Source organism: Perissodus microlepis, chromosome 10, assembly GCF_051167445.1.
Source record: "Perissodus microlepis isolate ML-2025 ecotype Zambia chromosome 10, ASM5116744v1, whole genome shotgun sequence".
In the NCBI taxonomy this organism is placed as follows: domain Eukaryota; kingdom Metazoa; phylum Chordata; class Actinopteri; order Cichliformes; family Cichlidae; genus Perissodus; species Perissodus microlepis.
Window position 1 is genome coordinate 26,509,825 of NC_140470.1, and position 25,801 is coordinate 26,535,625.

Below are 25,801 nucleotides of genomic sequence, written 5' to 3' on the forward strand. Positions count from 1 at the left end.
ACCAGTCAAAACGAGAGAAACATTTTAAACTGCTGCTTCAGGTGGTGAAGGACACATTATCATTCAACCCCCCCTCCAAAAAACCCCTATAAAAGCCACAGTGTTTCCCACCAAATCGTCCACCACAGACACATTTTATCATCAATTGGCACTTTGCTGCTGTTGATGACCGATCCTGCCCAAAGAGGCTTGCATTCATCCCATGAGAGCCTCTCTTTGTACACAACATTCCTCTTCTGTGGTATTTAAAACATGTCTCCAGACAGTAATTCTCTTTTGTTTTTCCACCTCTGACTTCCCCTCTCACCTTCTTGCTCTTCTTACTCTGTTTCCAGTTTCTCCCTCTCTCTCTCCCGGATTCCTCCGCTGTCCCTCCTCTCAAGTCCCCTCTCCTCCGCACCCACCCCGTCCCCAAACACTGATCTCAGATTAACGTGAACACTATCCCAGGTAAAGTTTGCACCTGCTTCTTTAGGCAAAGCTCCTTCCACTGATTCTCACTGATTCCCAGTTTAGGCGAGAACAAAAAAACTCTAGCTCGCTGTTGGTTCTGCCGGTAATTCCTGCGGAGCTGGACGCGGACAAGAAGTGCTCTTCCATCAGGACATCCAGCTGCTCTTCATCACTTCGACTGCCTCTCTTTACTCCCTCCATCACTCCCTGGATGGGATACTGCTCTGTGGAGATTGCCACTAGACTAGTAAGGTGCTAGATGTTCATCTCCTGAAGGCAGGTGAGTCCATCATTTTTGTCCTTCACTCTATTTCAGTATTTTCTGAATTTATAACCTGACTGTGGTTATAACAACAAAGCTGTACTGTTTTAAATCAGCATGTTTTCATGCTGCACATACAGACTATACCTGTATGTCACAGGAGTTATTTGGGGGGGGTGAGTGTAAAAAAATAACACTTTCTATCTAAAATTGTTGGGATCATGTGTTTTCTTCTGGTGATGATTCCAGTATTGGATTCACGTTAAAGGGTTGCAAACTTCATGAGTAAAAATGCCTGTTTTTCCCTTTATTTCCCCCCCTAAAACAACCTTAAACTCTCAAATGTAATTCTTGATTTTGACATTACTTTATTTTCCACTTTTGGAACTGAGTACAAAAAAGCCCCCAAAAAACTGTTAGTTACATTTTGATCACTGTTTGATCTTGACAATCATATCTATCTAAAAATCTTTATATTAATCCTCATTGAGTGAATTAACTTCTAATGTTTCTTTAATACAACATGATTGGTCTCTTTTTGAGTGTGACCCCAGAGATAAAGAGATAAACACCCTTTAGTGTTGTGTTCGGGCTTTATCTTAATTGCCACCTTAAAAGCCACTAAAAGGACTTAATGCCAGTCAGATAACATGGTGAGTCACAAGAGTGAAAAGAGCAATTGTGGTTAATCTTTCTGTTAACAATGTATGATGAGAGGCTGATGACATTACAGAAGACCTCTCTCAGCAGTGCCCACTAACCTTGGCACACCTGAATGCGATTTAATGTCCGCCTGAGCAGAATTCACACATTAGAGAGATTTGGGAGACGTCTCGAATTGGCCTTGCATTCGTTGTGTATCGGTTACGTGCAGAAGGTGCTGTGGGGGGGATTCACATAAAGATTCCCAGATCATACTAAGGTCTATTTATTGCATTAAAAATCAAAAATAACAGTTTTCTTAATTTTTGGTCGATAGCGCAGAGATGCTCCAGATTTACTTTCGTGCCATGTTGGTCGACTAGGTTTTCATAGCTTTCATTCATTCACGTATAATGAAATAAAACCATATCTTTTCATTTTAAATTATATGGTTTATAAATATTTGTATAAATGCTTCAATAAATGCGCCTATATATGTCAAAACTGCTAGCCTGCAGCTACAGTGAACACTGTTTTACAAACTGAACTACCCAATGAAATATGCAAACTTTTAAACTATTTACTAGTGCCCAAACCAAGTTACTTGGAGTGGTATTAACCTCGTTTATCCATGAAGTCATTTAAATCCTATGTTTAAAACAAAACAGACACATCATTGTTATCAGTAAATTACCAAAGGGCTTACAGGGATTAGATTGTTCTTTATTAGGTGGTCATTAGAAAGTAACCATCTCTTGTAGCTTGCAGGCAGCTAATTGGTAAAAAGTTTTTAATGAAGCATGAAAGCTGTGCAGTTGTACCGAACGCTGGCTAGAAAAACCAAAGTCTATTGAAGCCTGTGATATCTAGAGGGAACCAATTTTAGCTGTACCACTATCTAATTGATTGCTGACTATAGAGTCAGTACCTTCTTTTTGGAGTTTCATTCTAGTTTATTTAACAATTAAGATTAAATGCTATACGATGACTGTAGACTGCCAACTTGGCTGTACATCTGATTTTGCCAACGGGAAACTTGCCAAACCAGGCCCCTAAGGGCTACTCCAAGGACCTTAGCAATTCAAACCTGCTCACTTAAAGCCATTAGTGCCCTAGCGTTTATGCTCCTCTCCCTTCAGCCAACAAGACATGGATAGGTCCCAAACAGAAGTGGTAATGAGGTCCTAAGCAGCCTCGCGGCTTCAGACAGAGAGACTCTGGAGCAGAGCCGGCCGGTCCTGTCAGCTGCCGGGAACTCAGGCACAGAGAGGCCTGTGGTACACTGTTGAGGCTCACATGGGACTTTAAGGCAAATGTGATCCTGACACATTGTTCTGGCATGCATAATAGGGCCTTTTCAGGGCTCCTCATGGGAGCCCTGGGAGCCTGATTTTAAAGAAGTAACGTGACGTTGGTTCGTTGGTTCTACCTCTTCACTTCTTTTGTCTCACAGCCTTGCTTATGGGAAGTTGTCCTATGACTCATGACTTCCTGCGTTTCCATTAGCTTTAAGGAAAATGCAGCACAGATTAAGTAACACCACTTTAAATTGTGTCTCTGCTTTTTTGACAGAATGGTCAGGCCAGGCTGTCCAGTCATTCTGCTCCATATCTTCAGCATCTTTGCACACACAAGAGGTATAAGACATGCAAATATTGAGCTAGCATACCATTCTCTTCCTCAACTCTTACAATTTGATGAGCTCTTGTACATTATTTTTCAAGGTAACACTCAGGATACGCTGTATCCATATGGACCTGGCCATAGGGATCTAGAGACTCCAAAGATGGACGATGGAAGTTCTCCTGAAATTACTTTACTCATCCCCTTTATTTTCTTCAATATCCCTTACCGCTCTATCTATGTAAGCCCTGAATTCCACGGTCCTTCAATCAATATCTTTAAAGCTAACTAATGTTGGACCATGAAACTGAAATAAAAATCATCTTCTTTCCTCTCACAGGTCAACAACAATGGTGTAATCTCCTTCAACGTGCAGGTTAGCCAATTCACACCAGAGGCTTTTCCCCTGAGTGACAGCAGGTCATTTATTGCTCCACTCTGGGCAGATGTGCACAATGGCATCCGCGGAGACGTGTACTACCGGGAGACCACCGAGCCAGAAATTCTCGAAAGGGCAACACAAGATGTCCGGAAGTATTTCAAAAACATGCCCACCTTCACTGCCACATGGGTCTTTATTGCAACATGGCACCAAGTCACTTTCTATGGAGGAAGCCAGACAACTCCGGTAAAGTTTTAACTCTGGCATAGTTTGAATTCTGGTCATTCACTTCCACCAGTATGTGGATAGGAACTGGCTGATCAAAAGGGAAAAATATGCCCCACGTGCATCTGCTTCATCTGCTGTATTTCTCATGTGTACACAGACTTTGGTACTGTATATAAATGTGTGAGCCTCAATAATTGCCACCTGGTCGCCATATATGATTCAAACACACTCATTATAAGAACTAACATGCCATTCAGACATAATGCTATACACGTGTGTTTGAGGAGTCCCTATGCAATTTTCTTTACCATCCCAAAGAAAATGAGGAAGATAAAATAATGTAAATACGTTAGGTTAAGTGTTATTTGTAGCTATATTGTATTTTTTTGTTAGATGCATGTAGTTTACCCAGCTTAGCTTGCTATATTTTACTTTAGACTTCTCAAATCTAGCCAACATCTGTTTCTGGACAAGTAAACAGTTATTTTGCAATTTAAATGTAATTAATGTGTTTTGGGTGGTTTAGCTGCAGAGTGAATTACTAATTCGAAAGCTTACAATTCATCCCCAGCTCACCAAACATGTCTGTAGGATCCATAGCAACGGCCACGAAGTGGCAGACCACGTAAAGTTACAGAGCAGTGTCACAAACTGTGTAACAATCGCCAACGCTCTGATGACTCAGTGAATGCAGAGCTTCAAATCGCCATTAACATCAGCACAAAAACTGTCACTGGGAACTTCATTCAGTGGATGAGCAGCTCCTGTTTGTGTGTTGGTGGTCCACTACTTTAGTCCATATAGTATATGTGCAAAAGGGGCTCATGCAGTAAAACCTGCACCACTCAATAATGTTTTTAACCAGCCAAAACTGCCTTTTTCTATCACATGAATAGGTTTTTGTATAGATAGCACATTAATACAAATTGAATCATGAGGCAGGAGCAAAAGTTAAACAAAACCTTTTCAGGTATATTTATTAATAGTTTATCAGTTTAACTACATGAAAAAAAAGATTTTCATCCATTATACATTTGTTTAGTGTATATTCACTTTTCTTCTTTCTTAAAATCTTTTTAATCCCATTGTTTGATTTAAAGGTGAACACGTTCCAAACTGTACTCATCTCAGATGGCGTGGCATTCTTCAGTATGTTCAACTACGGCGAAATCACATGGAGCACAGGAACAGCCAGTGGTGGAGATCCATTAACAGGATTGGGCGGTACAACAGCTCAGGTATTCTCACTGTGCCTCCTAATTTCATAAGGACAATAAGGCTTTTCGTATACAGAAATTATCCTCTGGACATTCAATCTGATATGCCTCACAACTCTCCCCTTTTTAGTCAGGTTTTAATGGTGGAGATATTGGCCATTTCTTCAACCTGCCGGGATCGCGGTCAAATGATGTAGTGAACATTGAACAAACAACTAATGTAAATATTCCTGGGCGCTGGTTCTTCCGTGTAGACACTGAGCTGATTAATCCTGCCAATGGCTGCAGCTACAATGGCAAGTCAAACATCAAACACTGATAATGTGCATGCAGGCTGACTCTTTGCAAAGAATTCTTCACTAAAATTAGTCCATGAAATGCTACTTTGTTCTACATCCTTTCCAGGCCGTTACTACAGACGGGGGGAGATCTTTTGGCTGTCTGACAGATGCTCACAGCGGTGTCGCTGCCTCGACATCGATAATGAGGTGCAGTGTCAAGAGGCTCCGTGTGGGCAGCTTGAAACCTGTGAGCAGCTGGAAGGAGCCTTTTACTGCCAGCCCACTCGCACCAGCACTTGCGTGGTATTCGGAGACCCCCACTATCACACCTTCGATGGCTTCCTCTATCACTTCCAGGGGACCTGCTCCTACCTGCTGGCTCGGCCCTGCTGGGAGGTAGCAGGGCTGCCCTTCTTCAGTGTGGAGGCCAAAAACGAGAACCGTGGAGCTGCCTCTGTTTCCTGGCTTAGAGACGTCACAGTGGAGGTGTATGGTCACCGAGTTACGCTGCCAAAAGGAAGTTTTGGAACAGTCCAGGTGAGAATCTATGGATACAGAAGGTAAGCACATAGCTGCTTTCCTCCTGGATACACTGTCTAGATATTGGTTAATGATTTCTACCTGTTCCCTTACCAAAACATCCTTTTTTCTCTCTTTAGGTGGATGGCTTGGTGAAGACTTTACCAGTCCAACTCCAGCTTGGTGCTGTCAGGGTGTACCAATCTGGGGTTGCCATTGCTTTAGAAACTGATTTTGGACTCTTGGTAACTTACGATGGCCAACATTACGCATCCATCTCCCTACCCAGCTCCTACTTCAACAACACTTGTGGCCTTTGCGGCAACTATAATGATGACCCTGCCGATGATCCCGTACTACCTGATGGCACTCTGGCAGAAAGCGTAGTGGAGCTGGGAGGCAGCTGGAGAGCAGAGGACACAGACTGGAGGTGTACAGATGGATGTGCACAGAACTGCAGCATGTGTGACCCTCTTGCAGAAGCTTTCTACTTTCGGTCTGACTACTGTGGGTTAATTAACAAAACTGATGGACCATTCAGGGACTGCAGAGCTGTTGTGGATCCTACAGCCTTTGTGTACAGCTGTGTTTATGATATGTGCAGCAACAAGGATAACATCACTACTCTATGCCAGGCCATCCAGGCCTATGCTCTGGCTTGTCAGGCCCTTGGTGTCACAATACGACCTTGGAGATCTCGCACCTTCTGTGGTGAGATTCAGTTTGCTTGATGCTAAATTTGACATGAAAGCACTTATTTACCATATGAAATCAGAATTAATTTCTTCTCCGTTATTGTTTCTTAGCTTGGTCTTGTCCAGACTTCAGCCAGTATCAACTGTGCACAAGCGCCTGTCCAGCTTCCTGCTCAGACCTCACCGCTCCCTTGTACTGTGCTCATCCTTGCACTGAGGGCTGCCAGTGTGACCCAGGCTATGTTCTCAGTGGCAGCCGCTGTGTACAGCGTGAAGACTGTGGCTGTGAGCATAATGGCCTCTATTACCCCCTTAATATGACTTTCTGGGTAGGTCCCAGCGGTGAAGAAGGAGAATGTACCCTCCGGTGTACCTGTGGGCCTGCTGGGGAAGTTTCTTGTTTCAATGAGTCCTGTAAGGAGGGTGAGGTGTGTAAGGCAGAGGTTGGCCTGCTGGGTTGCTACCCTCGAAGAGAAGGGGTTTGCTCAGTCACCCAAAACTCAGTGACATCCTCCTTCGATGGCACCTTCCTGTCGTTCCCAGATGACAGCTCTTATTACTTACTGAAGCTGTGCGCTCCAGTGCCAGCCAACGGCTCGATGGTGGAGGTGAAGCTAGGCCGGCGGTTGGTCAACAAAGGGCCTGCTTGGAAAAGACCTGTGGTAGTTACGCTAGCTAACGTGGAGGCACAGATGGGAGGGTTGGATTTTGATACAGTCAAGGTTAGTATTTCTTCATAAAAAGTAAAAATCTTGTGGGGTTTTTTTTTTTTTTTGACAACTGGGAAAATAGCAGAGTGGAGACTTCTGCACTGCCGCAAGTAGTTTCGCTTTTATTGAAACTGAAAACGCTGGAATTGTGATTTAGGTAGAGGTCTAAGCTGAAAAAACTAATTCAAACCCAAGCATAAGTAGCAATAGAAATAAACAGCAAAAATAAATGCATTAATTATTTTTATCAGCCAGCAATGGTCATCCGGTAAACAAATGAACACAACCACAGTGGGACTACAAGCCAGTCAAGCCTACATCTACTATGAGTCCCATATCTGGAAAAACAGGAACAGTAGCAACAGAAAGAGGGTCCTGGAATAAAATCTGTACCAAATCAAAAATGGGGATCATAAAGAATGCCATTTTCTTACCAGATTGGCCAGGTCCAGTGCTCCAGTTGCCAGCAGAGTGGCGGTGGAAACTGTGCTACTGTTGGCCAAAGACAAAGAAAAAAGATTTGTGGATATAATGAAGGAGGATATGCATGAGGTTGTTATGACAGATTAATAAGCTAGAGATGAGGTGAGATGGCAGCAGATGATCCACTACAAAGATCCCTAAAAGGAGCAGCCAAAAGAGGAAGAAGAATAGTCGTAGTGTTAACAAATGGGTTGTTAAAAGAGGTTGTATGTGGCTAACAGTTAAAGGTGTTTGGAAAATGAATAAGTTGTCTGAAGTGCTTGGGAAATGATTGCATTAGCAATGTAAACTGTTAGCTAACACTATGAATGAACAAATTAATTGCTAAAATGGCTATCTGCAAATTAAAAAAACAACGTACCAATATTTTAACTAAAGGAATACTAGCTAGCTAGCTAGCTAGCTAAAATGAACTAGAAGTTGTTAGGTAAAAGAAATAGATAAAAGGCCTCCATTATCTTCTGAACGACTGAGAAAACTTTGTTTTATCATATTATATTAATGCTTACAGAACAATAAAATTGTTGAAGAATTCTTTAAATAACAGAAACAGAAAAAAAGACCCTCTTACTATCTGTGCACAGAGATATCTGGAAATTCTGATCCAGGGAGCTGATTGGTCACCAGGCAGTGAATTCATATCTTCTGATTTTCTGATCTCTAATCTCAAACATAATCTGCCCCCAAGCGGGTTATGTCTTCAACTTTAGTCACAAAATCTTGCTTCATAGTACACATCTCTGCTGTCTGTGTTGCTCAAAAATGTTAGCTTATTAGCCTATTAAAGCCTAAACATGGAAAAATGTATCTAACTTTAGCATCCTTTGACACAATAGTTATATATTTATTTGTAAAACTGTAATGCCAAAAAGACAATTGAATTTAAATCAGAAAGGTTCCAGCGATAAAGACATCCATACTCATAAAACACAATAATCACAACTGCAAATACTGACCTTGATTTCAAAGGAAAAAATTAAAAACTTAAGAGGTTGTTTTTTTGTTTTGTTTTTTTAAATAAATGGACCAGACTTACTAACAGTTAAACTTAAAACAAAAATGCCTGACAGCTTTATGAAGCGCAAAACATCTGAACTCATAACAAATGACTTAACAGTGAAACTGTGACTGTTTGTCACAGTTGTAAAAAGTAGTATTTAATTTACCGTTATGTCAAGAATAAAGTTGCTGTTGTGCCACATTAATAAACAAGAGAGCAGCTCTCTTTCTTTGGAGGTGTAATCGTTGGACGCTATGAAACTGCAGAAATTTAATAAAGTCAAACAGCCAGAAGCAAAAAACACAACTATGTTTGCAGTCCACAATCTCTCTCCAGTCATTAGAGAGCCTCATTAAAAGAAAAAAAAAATGTTTGTGCTGAGCAAGGCTGATGTTAAGACTTAAAAATGATCTCAGCATATTATCATTTTTGTTTGCTTTTAATCACCTGTAATAGGCTTGAGATTTGTTTGAGGCAATATGAGAGTGTGACCATAAAAGTCTGAAAACTGGCATCTGGTTTTGGCATTTATTAAAGTTCACATAAATGCACTTTGGAACATGAACGGTTTTTTAATGAAGGCCTTCTTGAGTCCAATGAAAATGAGGCTTGGAATCACCTGAATATATTTCACTTTTTTATTTTGCAGGTGAATGGTGAACTAGTGTTGCTCCCATACGTCCATCCAATGGAGACAATGATGATCTACAGAGCGCCGGGCAATGCAACAGTGGTGGAGTCCCGCGGTCTGCTTCGTGTCCACTACACACATCAAGGATTCCTCAATATCTCCCTTTCAACCCTCTTCTACAATGTTACTTGTGGTCTTTGTGGTGTTTTCAATAGCAATGCAACCGATGACCTTCGCCTACCCAATGGACGCCAGGCAGAGTCAATCGAACAGTTCACAGACGGCTGGCGCTCCATTGCTGATGATCTTACCTGCAACGGTGACTGCGACGACCTGTATCGCATGTGCACAGACTTACGTCTTTATCAGAGCCCTTGGATGTGCGGCAATATCAACGACCCCGGGAATAGTTCCTTTCTTGCGTGTCACGCAGTGGTTAACCCCTCGCCATTCTTCAGGAACTGTTTGTATAACATGTGCGTGAGGGAAGGGAACCGCTCAGCCCTGTGTTCTTCGCTGCAGGCTTACGCCACCGCCTGTCAGGATGCTCAAGTAGGACTTGCTTCATGGAGGAGCACCACCAACTGTCGTGAGTAACCGTTTTGGCTATTACATCTATATAAAAGATGGACCATTACGTCAACCATTGGCTAGTGAGGGCCTGTTGTCAGGTCTCAAACTGAGCATTTTCCCTGGCGAGCTTGTTGTTTTGAAAGACCATGTTACAAACAGCGGGAAATGACTGTAAAATCAAGGCATCCCCTAAACTATACACTGCATCATCTTTCATTTTTAGGCTAACAGGGACCATAAACTTAGTCCAGATGACTTCATAGCAGCAGCTGAGGCCATAAACATATATAAAAGTGATTACTTAAGGCACAAATGAAGGGCACTGAAGAAAATTTTTCTATAGATTTTCACACAGCTGGATTTCTTGTTGAAATCAGAGCACTCACCTCTTGCTGGTCATTAGAAAGATCAGCAAGTTGTCGATTATCAAACTCTTCTCTGTAGATCCAAAACAGAGATGCATAGACAGACTAAATCTAATAATTAAGTAATTAAAGTTTATTTCTAAAGCCTTTTCACAGACAAGCAGTCAAAAGATGTAATCAAAATAAATAAACACTGGGATGAAGCATCGTAAAATATAATCGAAAAGCAATAGCAATACAAAATCAAGTTAAGATCGCTTTTTAAAGAAGTCCACAGAGTCAGCTAATTTCATTTGGGCTGGGAGACTGTTTTAAAGTCTTGGTGTCACAGATTGCAAGGTCTTTAATCTTTCATTAGGAAAAAACAAGACATTCTGAGCCTGTGATCAAAGACTGTGAGCAGCAGTGTCTATAGTAAAAATCTGGTATAAATAACCTGCAGTGTGTCCAGACTATTTACCCCCAAACACATATAAATGAATTCTAAAGTATTCTAGGACTTTGCCAAAACTCTGCAAGAAATATACATTACTAGCTAGCGGCTAAGCTTCTTATTAATCCATAATATTGTTCTGTTTATCCATATTGGATAAGGAGGGGGGATCTGAAGACTATCTCAGCTGCCATAGGACATGGAGCAGGGTACACCCTGGATTGGTCACCAGTCCTTCGCAGAACTGAGAGAGAGAGACAGCTATGCACACTTACTTTGAAACCTAGGGCCAATTTACAATCACCAATTAACCCAATGTGCATGTGTTTGTGAGAGACAGCCAGAGTCCCTGGAGAGAAACCATACAGGTACTCTCCAGGGTAAATTCCACACGGAAAAGCTCCAAGCTGGATTAGAAACCAGGACCCTTTTTTGCTGTGAAACGACAGTGCTAACTACTGCACCACTGTTCCACCCCTTTGTTGTTTAAAAAACGAATTTAAAAAGTTAAATTCATATTTTTTTAAAACAACGAAGGCTGATCATGACTTTAAAAAAGTAGAAAAAAAGAGAACCAAAAACCAAAAATAAACACAGTAAAAACATAGTCTTGCTGATGGGCTCTGAGTTATCAGAGCACAACAATGTATAATGTGTCTTGAAAACACATTTAACCCTCCTGTTTATTGTAAGTTATTATTGAGTTTTACCACCAGCACTGTTGAAAACTTTGTTCCAGTAACAATAATAATAATGCGACTGGGTATTTTCATATATTTTGCATGAGAATTCTAAAAGTGGATTGTCCCAAGAGGAAAAACTCCCTTTTAACGGGAAGAAACCTCCAGCAGAATCAGACTCGGAGAGGGGCGGCAATCTGCCGTAACTGGTTGGGGTGAGGGATGGGAGGCAGGATAAAATATACGCTGTGGAAGAGAGCCAGAGATTATTAATAACTAATGATTAAATGCAGAGTGGTGTATAAACAAAGAGAGCGAAACGAAGTGTGTGAAGATGAAAAACACTCAGTGCATCATGGGAAGTGTCCATGAGCCGCGGTCTACTGCAGTATAACTAAGGAAGGGTTGAGGGTCACCTGATTCAGCTCAAACTATAAGTTTTCTTTTAAAAAAAACCCCAACAATAACTTAACCTAATATTTAAATATTTAATTTCCTCTGTCGCAATGGTCTCTAGATTCTTTCTATCATCTCACTTGTTTGGAGCTGTTGTTTTATCTTGTTAGAAGGAAAGTAAAACTGGAACCAGTTACAGTGATTTTGTATTGTGACTGTGATACACAGTGTATTTTGTACTACACATAAAGAGGATAACATAAAAACACATGTAAGATATTTGAGTGAACATTGGCTTAAGTCTTGCTCTCCCTGACCTTCACTCTTCTTCAGCTCTTCCCTGTCCAGAGAACAGTCACTTTGATGAGTGCACCAGCGCCTGCCCTTTGACCTGTGCCAACTTGGACGAACCCGAAGAGCCGTGCCCCCTGCCTTGTCAGGAGGGGTGTCAGTGCGAAGACGGCTTCGCGCTGCGGGATGGCCTGTGCGTGGCGCGCAGAGATTGTGGCTGCATCTACCACAGGCGTCAGCTGGCCACCAACCAGACTTTCTGGACAGACTGGGAGTGCCAGGAGCGCTGCTACTGCAATGGCTCTGACAACACCGTATACTGTCAGCTCGCGCCGTGTCACCCTGAGGAGTACTGCCAGGAGAATGACGGCCTGTATTTCTGCCAGCCGCGCTCTGAGGCCCTGTGTGTGGCAGCTGGCTATGGACATTTTTTGCCATTTGGCGGAGTGCCGTTCGAGCTGCAGAGCTCTTGCACTCTCAGGATGGTCACCACCAGATGTGGGAGGGGGAACACGGCGCACGTACCCATCACCAGAACTTTTCCTCCGTTTAAACTGGCGGTTCGTAACGAGGACAGAGACACAAGCCAAGCAATTTGGGTGAGGGGTTTTGTGCTGGAGGTTTACGAGTATGAAATTGAAGCATCTCGAAGCTACAGAAACACTGTCACGGTAAGCATTAGGTTGATATATGAGAATGTCTGTGCAATGAGGTAATCTTCAACAGACTTTATTTTTTTTGCATGCCCTGTGAAGGTCGAAGTTATTGCATTTGTGAGGACATGTTATTTCTAATCAAGCCGATAGAATAACCAGGCAGAGGGTGAATTCCTCTTTGATTGGCTTAAGGTGGATCTAATTTCAATGGGCATCTTTTATCGGGCTGGATTTGGCTCAGACGAAACCTCGACCCTGAGCGACATTTGGACCAGGTTCACAAAGCGACTAAAAGATCTGAGGAGCAACATAAATGACACATCCACCCACACACTCGCTCACACACCCTTCTTTCTTTAATTTTCTCCGTTTCGCTCTCGCTCTGACAATTATACTGAGAGGAATTCACAGACACTCTTTCAGTCAGTCTTAATAGTAGCTGTTCACCACCTGGGCTTCCCCACATACTTGGAAAATATACAAGTCAGTTAGATTAGAGACTTGAACTTCTGTTTCTAGAAGTTGCTCCTGTAGGAATGATTTTATGTTAGTTGGGATCTTATATTAAATCTTTAACCAGTTTTACATGATTTCTCTCTTCACTCAGGTGAATAAGGAGCGACTGTACCTTCCCCTGAAGTTGGGCCCAGGAAAGGTCAATATCTTCACCTTTGGCATGCACCTTATTTTGGAGACAGACTTTGGCCTGAAGGTGGCCTTTGACTGGAACACTCTCCTGCTCTTGACTTTACCCCGCGACCTCTACAACTCCACCTGTGGCCTTTGCCAGGGCGTGCCTCTGTCCCCACCCACCCTTTCCACTACCGACTGGGGCATGGCCTGGGCGGAGAGGGACACCTTCTGCCAGGTGGGCTGCGGTGACTCCTGCCCGCGCTGTGGCCTCGGAGAGAAAAGCTCCCAAAACGACACCCCTCTCATGGTGGCTGATGCCAACATGAACGCTGGGAGCGACGATGAAGCAAATGGAGTCAGCACGGGCATACGTTTCCACATGGGTGACGGGCTCTATGTGTTTGTGGAGCCCGAGGCAGTGAGGCTGTGTGGGTTACTTGTTGATCGGGGAGGCGTGTTTGCACGGTGTCACAGCAAGGTGGCGCCAGCGTTCTTTTATCAAAGCTGCCTCCAGGACACCTGCTTGGATCAGGGAGCTCAGGATACGATCTGTAACTGGCTGCAGATCTATGCCAGCACCTGTCAGACCCAGGGGGTGCATGTCACCGACTGGAGGAGCGACACACCGTGTGGTGAGGAGATGTTTTTGTAGAGTTTTTCCCATTGTGTTATCACAAGATGTATTCTCCTTCTTAAAGTCACAGGCACCTTTTTAAGTTTCAGGTTTGTGTGCACCATTACTGGAGAGAATCTATAATTAAAATTAAGGCCAGTTTAAATGAATAATATTTACACGGACGTAGCTAGAAACCAGTGCCCTATGAGCAGCACTTGGAGACAGTGGGGATAAAAAAATGACATCTAACAGGAAGAAATCTCCAGCAGAACCAAACTGAGAGAGAGGCAGGTTCTAATGAGGAGAGAATGAAGAGAGAAAAAAATGTAATAATAGCATATGAATGTGTGATGGCTGTAAGCTGGAAAGTAGGGGTGAAGTGCATCATGGGAGCTCCTCCAGCCGGCCTGAGTCTGAGAACCCACAGGCTATTATGCTGACTTAGCTGGTATAACCACCAGATAAAATCCAAATAAAAAAGGTAAAACTTCGTCAGCAGATAATAGTTATCTGATGCATTTCAGCATGTACCATCCCTGTTTTGCTCCCCACATAGATTGTTTATCTGCATGCAAGGGAAGCTTGCAAAAGGACACCAGAAAACTTGTAGCACCAAAACCATTTTTTCTTGCCTGCAGAGATTAATTGCAGAGGAAGTAAGGAATGGTTTACACTCACCTGATCCAATCCTAACTATTAAGTTAAGTTTAAAGAGAGTTTCTGCTCCATGAATCCAGACTTGGAGCTGGAGCATCTGCCTCTAGGAAAAATAGACTGTGTGTTGTGAAGAAGCGACAGCGTGTCATCATTAATGGCTGTTTTAATCAAAGAAAGTAGCTCATCTGAAAAACATCAGAGAGATATGTAGATAATTACCAGAAATGCACCCACCCACCTTAAGCAGGTTTAAGATAAAATCATTAAAACCACAAACTGTAATTTTTAAGTTGTGTTTGTATATTTATTCTATAAGGAAATGAGCTACATCATGATAATTAGTGCATTTAAAACTGCATTTATATGGAATAGGTTCTTATTTTGGATGTTTTCTCTAAGCAGGGATAACCAGGTTTGAAGTCCACCTCAACTTTCTTACACTCTGAAATAATAAATAATATGGATAAAATATATTTCACCCAAAGGGCCAAACAGCTGCTGCACATCTGCATGAGCTCTTGACATGGCCAGCTGTTTCTTACCCCTAAACACTAAATATTTATTAACACCACAAACATTTTTAGAGTGGAGTTAGTGCCACTGTTAGCTAATATCTTTGCCAACCTGCCTGCTCCCAGTCCAGAGCTGTCCACCTAACAGCCATTACTCCAGTTGCATGTCAGTTTGCCCGCCCCAGTGTGCACCAGCCCGCGGCCAGAGGGACTGCAGCCAGGACTGCGTGGAGGGCTGCCAGTGCGACCAGGGCTACGTGCTCAACGGCAAGAGCTGCATCCTTTCTCAGAACTGTGGCTGCTATACCGATGGCACATACTATGAGGTCAGTCTCCCACCAAGCTCTACGTGCATGAATATATTATAAATGTTTAAATGTCTGGGTTATTTTGAGCAGTAGAAATATAGAAAGTATATAGAAAACATTAAACTAGACCTTTCTGGATCTATCAGTAAGTGCAACCATTAAGCTCTTAAAGTCCAAAATAAGTTGGAAGTTGCATGTAACCTTGGTTAAAACACTATTTGCAAATATAAAATCTTAAGAGTTTTTTCTTTATTTTAGCCCAAGCAGCTTTTTTGGAACGCCGACTGCACCAAACGCTGCCAGTGCATCGGACGAAACCTGATTCAGTGCAATCCAAGGCGATGCAAGGCAGAGGAGGAGTGCACCCTCCGGTACGGGGTTCGGGGCTGCTTTGCCCGCCGCTCCCAGCACTGCGTGGCATCAGGCGGCGGAGTGTTCAGGACATTCGACGGGGCATCGCTGCGACTGCCGGCCTCGTGCTCCTTCGTCCTGTCCACAAACTGTCACAAGCTGCCCGACCTCTCTTTCCAGCTCATTGCCAACTTTGATAAATGGAGCACGCCCAACCTCACCACCATCTCGCATGTCTACCTGTATATAAATGAGGAGAATATACTCATCTCTGGCAGCACTGTCAAGGTAAGAGGCTAGGTGAAGTAAAGCAGAAGATAAGCATAAAGAGAGGCCACACACTGTGTAGCTGTCTAACTCTGTGACTTTGACACGTGCACGTTTATCCCAGGATTACTTGAATCATGTTTCTTATGGTTTCTCTTCTTAAATGTAGCAAGTTGTTTCAGTGAAACAATATTGAAGATAAGTTGTATTGGAAATGAGTATAATGGATATATTCTGCAAAGGATGTGAAATATGCCAGGTAGGAGAAAAAGAGGGAAGAGAAGATTTGTGGATGCAGTGAAGGAGGACATGCATGTTGGTGTGACAGTGGAGGATGCAAGAGATAGGGTGAGATGATCAGCTGTGCCGACTCCTTAAAGGAAGTAGCCAAAAAGAAGAAGAAAATCATTTACTTTAGTTTTTAGTAAACTTCCTCTGTAGCTTAGTGTCCTGGGTTGTTGGTTGTTGCTAGGCAGCCAGGTTCTGAGGAAAAAATAACCAGTTTTTGCAACTTTGCCGTAAGAAAGCTACTTTCAGCTACTTATTCATAAGCAGTCGTCACAGATCCAAAGGGGATTTGTTTATCTCTCCAGGATCGAACTGGGGATCGTTCACTTGTTAACTGAACGAGTAAATCACTACACGATGGAGCCACTTTGCACTAACTGTTGCTATTGCCCAAGTTTGTTTTACTTTTTTCCATATTTGACATTAATTTCTGTATCTTTTCTTTTTTTTCATCAGTGTCGTGATCTGAGAGGATGATTTTAATCTTTAAAGCATTATCGGCCATTACCTGTGTTTCTGAATCATTATATAACATTAAATATATAAAATCATGGGATGCCACTTTATTCAAACTGGTGTTTCAACCAATTAAATGTTATTTATGTTTTGGTTTTTTTCTTCTCTGTGGTCACATTTAGAGAGCAAACTCTCCCACCCTTTCTGTGCACCTTTGGTGCCGACCAAATCAGCATGCCTAGATTACCTTTGTTACCAAGACGACACTGTGACCAAAAAAAGAAAAATATGATTATGGGATAATTGTACATGTTGAAACATAGTCAAAGATAGTCGTAACAGGTTATTAACTTTACACAGAAATATGCAGCCAACAACTTGGCCACATTATGGGGTGGCTGTAGCTCAGGCGGTAGAGCAGGTCAAGGTTGGTGGTTCGATTCCTGGCTTCCTCTAGTCTGCATGCATCCTTGGGCAAGATACTAACCCCATGTTGTGTATGTATGAATGTTACATAGGCACTAACAAAAGTTCTTGTGTGATTGGGTGAATGAATTAGTTGTATAAAGCACTTTGAGTGCTCAGAGTAGAAAAGCGCTATATAAGAACCAGTTCGTTTACCATTAGAGACCATAAAGTGACTAAAACCATCACACTATGAAATGGACACTCTATATACCGAGGTTATTTTTTTTGCTTTTCATTTGCACGACTGTTTCTTCCTCTTTTAATCCTGCTTTAATAGAAAAATTGCCTCCATCAGGAGATTTCTCCTTTTTGTTTATGTGATCGAGTTACTGTGTGCTGGCCATATGGCTGCGGTCAAAGACGCTTTAATCAACCTCAACAAACAGATCGGATTCAAGTCTCTCTTTCTTTCCCAAATACTTGAAAAAGTTCCTGCAGCCCAATTTACCAATTACCTTGGCACTAATAGCCTATTATATCTCCTCCAGCTCTGGACTTAGGCCATGTCAGTCAGCTGTAAGTGCAGTCACAGAGGTAGCTAATGACTGATTACTTTAAACTGCAGCTCCCACTGGGTCTTAATCCTGCCTGATCTGAGTGCGCCAACATTAACATTCATTAATTTTATCGACTGCCTTAAGAAGCATGTTGGCGTTAGTTCTAATGCCCTGAAGAGGCTCAGATTGTCACAATCTTTGCTTCGGACTGTCTCTGTTCTTTTTTGTTTTATCCTAACAGCCAATCTTTGTATAAGAATGAAATCAGCTTATACCAATGACAGCCCAATTTTGTTTCCCACTCATAGGTGATCATGTTTAAGCTTCAATGTCAGTAACATGGCAATGTATTTATGTTAATATAACTACAAAAACATGGGGAATGTACATCTTTGATTGTCTTGCAGAGGTTTTAAAACGCTGCCACATGGTGTTACCACTACTCATGCTATTATATACTCATTTTCACACATGCAGCCCTAAACTACAGGAAACAAAGTTTTCTTAAACTACCTGGGCAATAACTTTTAACTTCTTACTCGGATATTCTATCTTAAGGTTTGAAAGCCCCATAATTAAAAAAACAAAACAAAACATGCTTAACATGAGCTGTTAGTTGTAAAGCTAATATTATATAAATGATTTAGAAATTATCAAAAAATGCATTACTTGCATTTGGCTTCTCAGAGATGCTGTCTTTAGGACATAATGGATATCAGTTAGTGCTGACAATACATTTTACCCAGCATTACCCCTCCTAAATCCCCAAATGTAAGCAGAAAAGGGCATCTAAGTAGGAGTGCCTCCTGGATTTAAAATGGTTTAGTTTGAGGTGCTCTGTAGTTCAACAATCCTTCAATATGTTGAATTTTTAACTGTATAAACAGAAATATTTCAGTCTTTACTATCACATTTTAGACCAGCTAGTTCAGAAATAACAAGGAGTTTGAACTCTTTGTAGTCTAAGTGACCACAAACATGGGTGACACTGCTTTGCTTTAATCTTCCAACCCACTTTGTATCAAATGGAACAGTTGTCCCTTTATTTCTGTCCTTTCAAAATAAATTGATAAAAATATGTACCAGAGAGGCAACAACAAGACAACCCCGAGAAAGGAAATGGTTTCACAGGCGCTGGTCACAGACCACAGCTTTCTGCTTATCCTTCCTGATCTTTTCTCTAGTTTTGCTTTTAGCTGGTGTCCTTTTTCCCTGCTGGTAGCGTAAGATAACACGTGTTTCGCATTTAGGTTGTGCGCCGCTGCAAGAAGGTTGTTGTTGTGTCTCCAAACATGATCTCGAGGGTGTGGAGGAGATACCAGGAGATAGGTTGTTACACAAGCTAGACAAGGCCACAGGAGTACATCCACCCAGAAGCAGGGCTGGCATTTGCTCCGTTGTGCAATGAGGAGCGTGACAGTGGAAGTATCTAACAAAATGACCTCCAGCATGTTTCTGGCACTTGTTCCATGAGGGTGGCCTGACACACTCTAGTGGCACCTTTGCTAATGGAAGTTACAAATATAACTATAGTTCTGTAAATTCACAGATAACTGCCAATGGCAGGAAACTACGTAGATGGGTCTCCTCGTGATCTGCGCAGGTCCGGAAATAAAATCGCGTGCATGATGTGTACGCTACTGAGGCGTGTATACTATAAATACTACGTGGTAGCTTACATCTGGTCTCTGGGAATCTTCTCACACTGAGACGTTTTTAGCCGCCAGCAGGTCTGACAGTCATCCTGGAATTCAGAGAATCATAGTTACCTTTGTAACTTCTGTTCTGATTCATTCCCCCCTGTCTGCCAGTGGGAGTAAACAATGCAGATGACTTGTACCAGTACTGTCACAAGGAACAACTTCCTGGTCAGCCAGCAGCAGAACAGCTGAAGCTCATGTGGGCTCTGAGGCCACATTAAGCTAGTAGAACCTAGCAAATGTGAAAGACGCTGCCCAGGATGCCACTGTTCACCAAGTAAAACACCACTCATTGCCACCCAGTGTGGCCACACCGCTGATACAGTGGCAACTAACACCAGAATGGACCAGTGTATTTGCTGCTATCTGCACCTGTTTTACTGAGTTCCTCCTGTTCTTCCCATTATAACATATAGAGAGCTGCTCTAATCATCTGTATGGATGCCTTCCATACTGCACTGGAACCATGAAATTATTCTTTAAAATTGACAACAAATTTATTAAATAGTGAAACAATTAAATGTGTCATTAAATATATACAATAGGAATTAAATAATTTTTTAAAAAGTTTAAATGAAATAAATTAAATTTATGTATTTCGTTAATTAGTTAATTCCAATTTAAATTTATTAACACATTTAATTAATTATTTAATTATGTATTTATTTAACGCATTTTAGCACTCGAGGCCCTCCGTAGCCTTAATACTGGTTACTTAAATAAAAATTTCTTGTGTCCCGAGTCAAAAATCTACATGTGTCTGCCTCTCCTGTCCTCACAGGTTAATGGCACACCAGTATCCGTACCATTTGTAACAGGGCTGATGACGCGCCTGTCCACATCTGAGGGTTTCATTGTCATCGACACACCCCAGGACATCCAGGTTCGCTACAACCACTTTAACACCCTGAGCATCACAATGGGCCAGCGGCTCCAGAACAAGGTGTGCGGCCTTTGTGGGAATTTCAATGGGGACCCCAATGATGACTACATCACCTCAAGGGGCAAGCCGGCTGTCAGCGCCCTGGAGCTGGCACAGAGCTGGAAGACCAACGGCATGCAGAACAGGTAGATGAGGCTCATAGATGGGGAGGAATTTACGGTCCATATAACCAGTTCTTGTAAAAACCTTTGGCTGTTATCCCCAAAATATAAAAGGAAAAGTTAAGGTTACTTAATCCATAAGCCATGCGTCTGCAAGCATGTGCATGTCTTAAACCCTGGATATTAACTGGCTGTTGCTCAAACATATCACTTATGCAAATCATTTATACAGATAATAGCAAACGGAGCAATTCTAACAGGGCATTTGCTCCTTCTTTGCTCGCGTCCTAATACTGTTGACAGTTGGATTTTGGTCTTTCTCCTCTAGTTGTGATGAGACCCAGTACGTGGCTTTGGCTCAGTCCTGCGACAACTCGGCCATCCTGGCTCTGCAGAGTGAAGATGCCTGTCAGAAGCTCACCCAGCTCAAAGGCTTCTTCCAGCCATGCCACGGCCTGCTGGATCCCCGTCCTTTCTACCAGTCCTGCTACCTGGATGGCTGCTACAATCATCGCAAGGCTCAGGTCTGTGGATCACTGGCCGCCTATGCAGAAGCCTGCCGGTCCATGGGCACCCTCACGACCAAGTGGATCACCCAAGAGAACTGCTGTAAGGGCACCGTGAACTTCTCTCAGACTCAATGCCCACTGTGGAAATAAGCACAACTTTGCACTTTACACAAATATAAACCAGCGCTAATGCTGAATTTACCAGACGTACTAAAAGTATTGGATCTCATATATTATTGATTCACACATTATGAGCTTAGTTTGCTAAGATTTCCAGATTGCCTTCCATCAAGACCACTGTGTTACTACAATGAGACGTGAAATGTAAATTTGTTTGACTGCTTAGATACAGTAGTCAGTATTAGATACATGCATGTTCTTAAAAACTTTGTGCCTTCATCTGTGTGACAGTTAACATTGTGTGTGGACCTGTCTTTAGCAGAATGGATCTATGACCCCTGTGCAGGAGAGATCTGCACAAACTTCACCTGTGAGCTGGAGAATGGAGGCGATCTGTGTGGCTGTCCGGAGTTACCCACCAACACTGAAGGTGAGTGCTTCATCCAGCTGCAATCACTCAGTTTTAAATATCTGACAATCTCAGTGTTACTTGATTCGCCATACATTTTAAAAGCTATTAAAAAATACTTTTTTATTTAATCATGACTATGGTGAAATACATGTTTTTGCAACATGCAAAAACATGTATTTCACGTTGATGTTTGTTAGGCGAGGATGACATCATCCAAGCGGAGGTGACCTGTAAGCACGCTCAGATGGAGGTTTCCATCTCCAAGTGTAAGCTCTTCCAGCTGGGCTTTGAACGGGAAGATGTCCGGATCAACGACGAGCACTGCGCTGGCATTGAGGGAGAGGACTTCATCTCCTTCCACATTAACAACACTAAGGGACACTGCGGTTCCATTGTACAGGTCAGTTTGCATTCGTCTGTGTTCCAGCGTGTTCGTCATCACTTTCGAAATGTGATAAAGCTCCCTGCATCTCAGTTTGGATACTTTTAGACACTAAAATGTAGTCGTCAACACGATCTACCAGGGGTCTCAAACTCCAGTCCTCGAGGGCCGGTGTCCTGAAACTTTTCCATGTTCCAAGACACTATAGAACTTGACTGCATGCTGAGGTGGCAATTCAGCCATTTGGTTCATGTTACAGCAGCTCATGAGTGAATGAACATGGTGCAATAAAAGTACTTTTAGAAGTAAATTTTTCCAAACACTTACATTTACTGTATTTTCCGGACTATAAGGCGCACTTAAAATCCTTTAATTTTCTCAAAAATCGACAGTATGCCTTATAATCCGGTGCGCTGTATGTATGAATTCTGGTTGTGCTTACTGACCTCGAACAGATTTTACGTGGTATATGGCGCTCAAAAATCTGTAAAAAAATGTTTTACTATGACTTCGGTGAGCTACGAAGCCGCACTGCTTGATGGATTGTCGGAGCATTACAGCTACTGTAGTCAGGAGCCTCGCGGAGCAATCTGGGTCCAAAACTCCATCCGCTTCAGGTCCCAAAGTCAAACGAACACTGCGGCATCACTGAGAGTTAAAAACTGTCTAAATTCTTTCATCTGTAATAAAATGATCAGCGTTGCTGCTTTACCAGGTGTAACAATTAAGCTTAACATCCAGGCATCCATGAAAACAGAATTTATTAAATTTAACAGTTAGAAGTTAGCAGGAAGTTAGCTCGCTAGTTTCCACCTAAACATAATGTAGCATGTTCTGACTGAGAGATTTCTAAAAAAAAAAATACCAACGTACAGCTCTGCTTTCACTTCCAACATAAATGAAGACACAAAACTAAACAGCAGTGACGTTTGTAGGGTTGCTACATGGTGGCTAGCGACACAGCTATGTTAGCATAATATAAACACAGTGAAGCTAGAGGATGAATGCTAACTTTTTCCACTCGATAAAAGTTAATGGGCGAGTTCCTGATGGTTAGGAACAAATGCAATCACATGGCAGGATGCTGTAAACAGACCAAACTTCAGTCAGGAGAACAACTGAGATAATCCATCCACAATACGAGGTTAGTCATTAGTCACGGGAATAGAGCAGCTGCAAGAGAGTTCAGCTATAGTGAATCAATGGTACGGAAGTGGAGGCAGGAAGAAGAATGAGTTGAGTAAAGTTTGATTATCTGACTGTTTAGTTTCACTTAATGCACCTTATAATCCGGTGCGCCTTATGGTCAGAAAAATACGGTACTTAAATTTAGTTGATTAGGGTTAGGGGTTGACATTTCAGCATGCAGTTAAGTTCTATATTCTTGCTAATGACCTACTAATTTTATTCAGGTGTGTTGCACCAGGGACACATGGAAAAGTTTCAGGACACTGACCCTTGAGGACTGGAGTTTGAGACCCCTGGTCTACACTATCTTGGAAGCGACACTTGCAGCATTTTAACTGAAACTGCTACAACACGTGCCAATGAATAATTTTGTCACTGCTAGCTGGCTGGCTAGGTGGCACTAGCACAGACAACCTACCCCCTTCCTACTGGCTGAAAATTGTTTGGTAGACCCGCCCCTTCGATTGTCTACCCCTGCTCATCAGTGTAAAAGATCTTATGCACTCCAAATTTGATGTCTACTTGTGGGAAGATTGGCAACTCATGAATGTGTTCCTCATGTGAATAATCTTTTTCACTTTAAAGTGATCAACAGAGTCTTATAACTTCCTCAGATTGATGTTGCTTCTTTATATTTATTGCTGATGTCTTCCCTTCATCGCATTAACACACCTGAATGTTGCAAACCACAAAACTGTCAAATTTTCTGCTTTTATAGATGTGCGTTAGCAGCTCCTGGCTCTTAAATCCTCATAATTCTGGCTAATTCTGGCTAATGTTTTTGGTGAATAAATTATTATTTAATAATTTAATTATTATTATTATTAAATGATTAGTTTTTATTATGTCTTCTGTCTGTACGCTGTTTTACATTTTTTGTATGGGTGAAATCAAAAGCAGCAGCTAGGATAATTTGTTCCTTTAATGTAGAAATTTGAAATTATGAGTCACCTACGCTTTATTTCTCTTACAGTCCAACGGCACACACATCATGTATAAAAACACTGTGTGGATAGAAAGTGTGAACAACACTGGGAACGTCATCACCAGAGACAAGACCATCAACGTGGAGTTTTCCTGCGCCTATGAGCTGGACCTGAAGATCTCACTGGAGACTGTCCTCAAACCCATGCTCAGGTCAGGCAGCAGAGCACAAATATGCACCAACAAGTGCGGCACAACGGCTGACCGCTTGGATAGTCATTTCTTTTTCCTTTTTTCTCCAGCGTCATTAACCTCACCCTACCGACCCAGGAAGGAAACTTCATTACCAAGATGGCTCTGTATAAAAACTCCTCGTACCGCCATCCATACAGAGAGGGGGAGGTGGTGCTCAGCACTCGAGACATCCTGTACGTAGGCGTCTTTGTGGAAGGAGCGGATGAAAACCAGCTCATCCTTATAGTGAATATGTGCTGGGCCACGCCGTCGCGCTACAGCAGTGATCGACTCCGCTACATCATCATTGAGAGAGGGTGAGGTTTATTTAGTCCTGGACCAAAAATGCTCAAAAGAGAGGTGGGGAAAAAAAAGATTTTATTTTATATTTTAAACAGTTTTTCTTTGGCCTTCCTTTTCTCTTTATGTAATCCAAGATGAAGTTGAGGTGTGATCGGTGTAAACTATGTAGCTCTTTATGAAGCCTATGGGTTCACTACAGTCTGCTGCTTTACAGTCTGATCCACACATTTTGAGAAAAAGAAAATGAAGTAATAGATACAGTCACTGTGCATGCCCTTTGCATGCCCTCACTGTGCCGGCAGTGTCTCCGGGTACTTCCTCAACAGGCCACGCCACGGCATGTTAGTTAAATTGGTTTTTCTAAATTTACGTGAGGTAGATAACGTGCTTGAGGTGTTTAGAATAAAGCACTATGAATGTCACGGCCTAAAGGTTTTGCATTATTTTTCGATTCCTTCTTTATTGTTGTAACTTTTGGGTTCCTGTTTAATCCATTACTGTTTTATTATTGTAGTAGTAAGTGTTGTTTCTAGTGATATTATTATAATTATTATTATACGATTGTAAAGTCTTTGATCCCTACTTTTACTATATAGTAATTCTAGTCCATAGTCCTTCTGTCCGAGTCTTCTAAACTCGGTGATTAGTATTTGTCTTTTGTTCACGTCCTGCTTCATTTTGAAGGCTGAGTGTCTGTTTATGCCCTGCATTACTTTTACTTCCCTCCCCTCTTTTTTGTATTAATAACTTTGTCTTTCTTTCCCCTTGAATTAGTTCATCCAGGTTCAGCATGTCCTCTAAACCAGCGGTCCCCAACCTTTTTTGCGCCACGGACCGGTTTATGCCCGACAATATTTTCACGGACCGGCCTTTAAGGTGTCGCGGATAAATACAACAAAATAAAACTAGTACCGGTACCGAAAAAAAGAAGATTTATTCATAACACACGTGAAAAGACACAGGAAAACCAAGTTAATGATAAAAACGATAACAAAATAACACTGAAAACCAATAAAAACCCTGAAAACCATACATTTCACACCTGAGCCTCAACTCTCGCGGCCCGGTACCAAACGACTCACGGACCGGTACCGGTCCGAGGCCCGGGGGTTGGGTACCGCTGCTCTAAACCCTCCCTGCGTCAGTTATGGTTGTTGTTCCTTTCCTGCTTTAGTTTTGCATCTTTCCTGTATGACTTTTCACCTGTTTCCAAGGAACACTACTTCCATGACTATTTATACACACTCAAGAGTTATCTCCTTAGTCATGTATGTGTATAAATAGTCCTGCCCTCTACTTTGTCTTCATTGTGTCATCTATCTGGTCCTGCGGGTACTTCTTAGTTATACACGCATGCTCGGGTCTTTGTCATGCCTTTTGTGCTTTGCATTTGTGATCAGTGTTTGGACTCC

General features: G+C 42.1%; 1 protein-coding gene across 1 annotated transcript in view; it reads left to right on the forward strand.

The window, feature by feature from the left end:
- Window positions 1-2,930: 2,930 nt before the first annotated feature.
- The window catches only part of tecta (tectorin alpha), a 28,168-nt gene continuing 5,297 nt past the window's right edge, over window positions 2,931-25,801 (forward strand). The window contains exons 1-19 of the mRNA XM_084941113.1: window positions 2,931-2,994; window positions 3,082-3,221; window positions 3,321-3,608; window positions 4,691-4,828; window positions 4,938-5,103; window positions 5,213-5,625; window positions 5,748-6,318; window positions 6,414-7,024; window positions 9,145-9,715; window positions 11,907-12,535; window positions 13,128-13,785; window positions 15,065-15,264; window positions 15,505-15,885; window positions 20,055-20,341; window positions 20,646-20,926; window positions 21,266-21,376; window positions 21,556-21,758; window positions 23,902-24,065; window positions 24,155-24,403. Coding sequence (XP_084797239.1) covers window positions 2,931-2,994; window positions 3,082-3,221; window positions 3,321-3,608; window positions 4,691-4,828; window positions 4,938-5,103; window positions 5,213-5,625; window positions 5,748-6,318; window positions 6,414-7,024; window positions 9,145-9,715; window positions 11,907-12,535; window positions 13,128-13,785; window positions 15,065-15,264; window positions 15,505-15,885; window positions 20,055-20,341; window positions 20,646-20,926; window positions 21,266-21,376; window positions 21,556-21,758; window positions 23,902-24,065; window positions 24,155-24,403 — 6,125 coding nt within the window. The remainder of the gene's footprint in view (window positions 2,995-3,081; window positions 3,222-3,320; window positions 3,609-4,690; window positions 4,829-4,937; window positions 5,104-5,212; window positions 5,626-5,747; window positions 6,319-6,413; window positions 7,025-9,144; window positions 9,716-11,906; window positions 12,536-13,127; window positions 13,786-15,064; window positions 15,265-15,504; window positions 15,886-20,054; window positions 20,342-20,645; window positions 20,927-21,265; window positions 21,377-21,555; window positions 21,759-23,901; window positions 24,066-24,154; window positions 24,404-25,801) is intronic.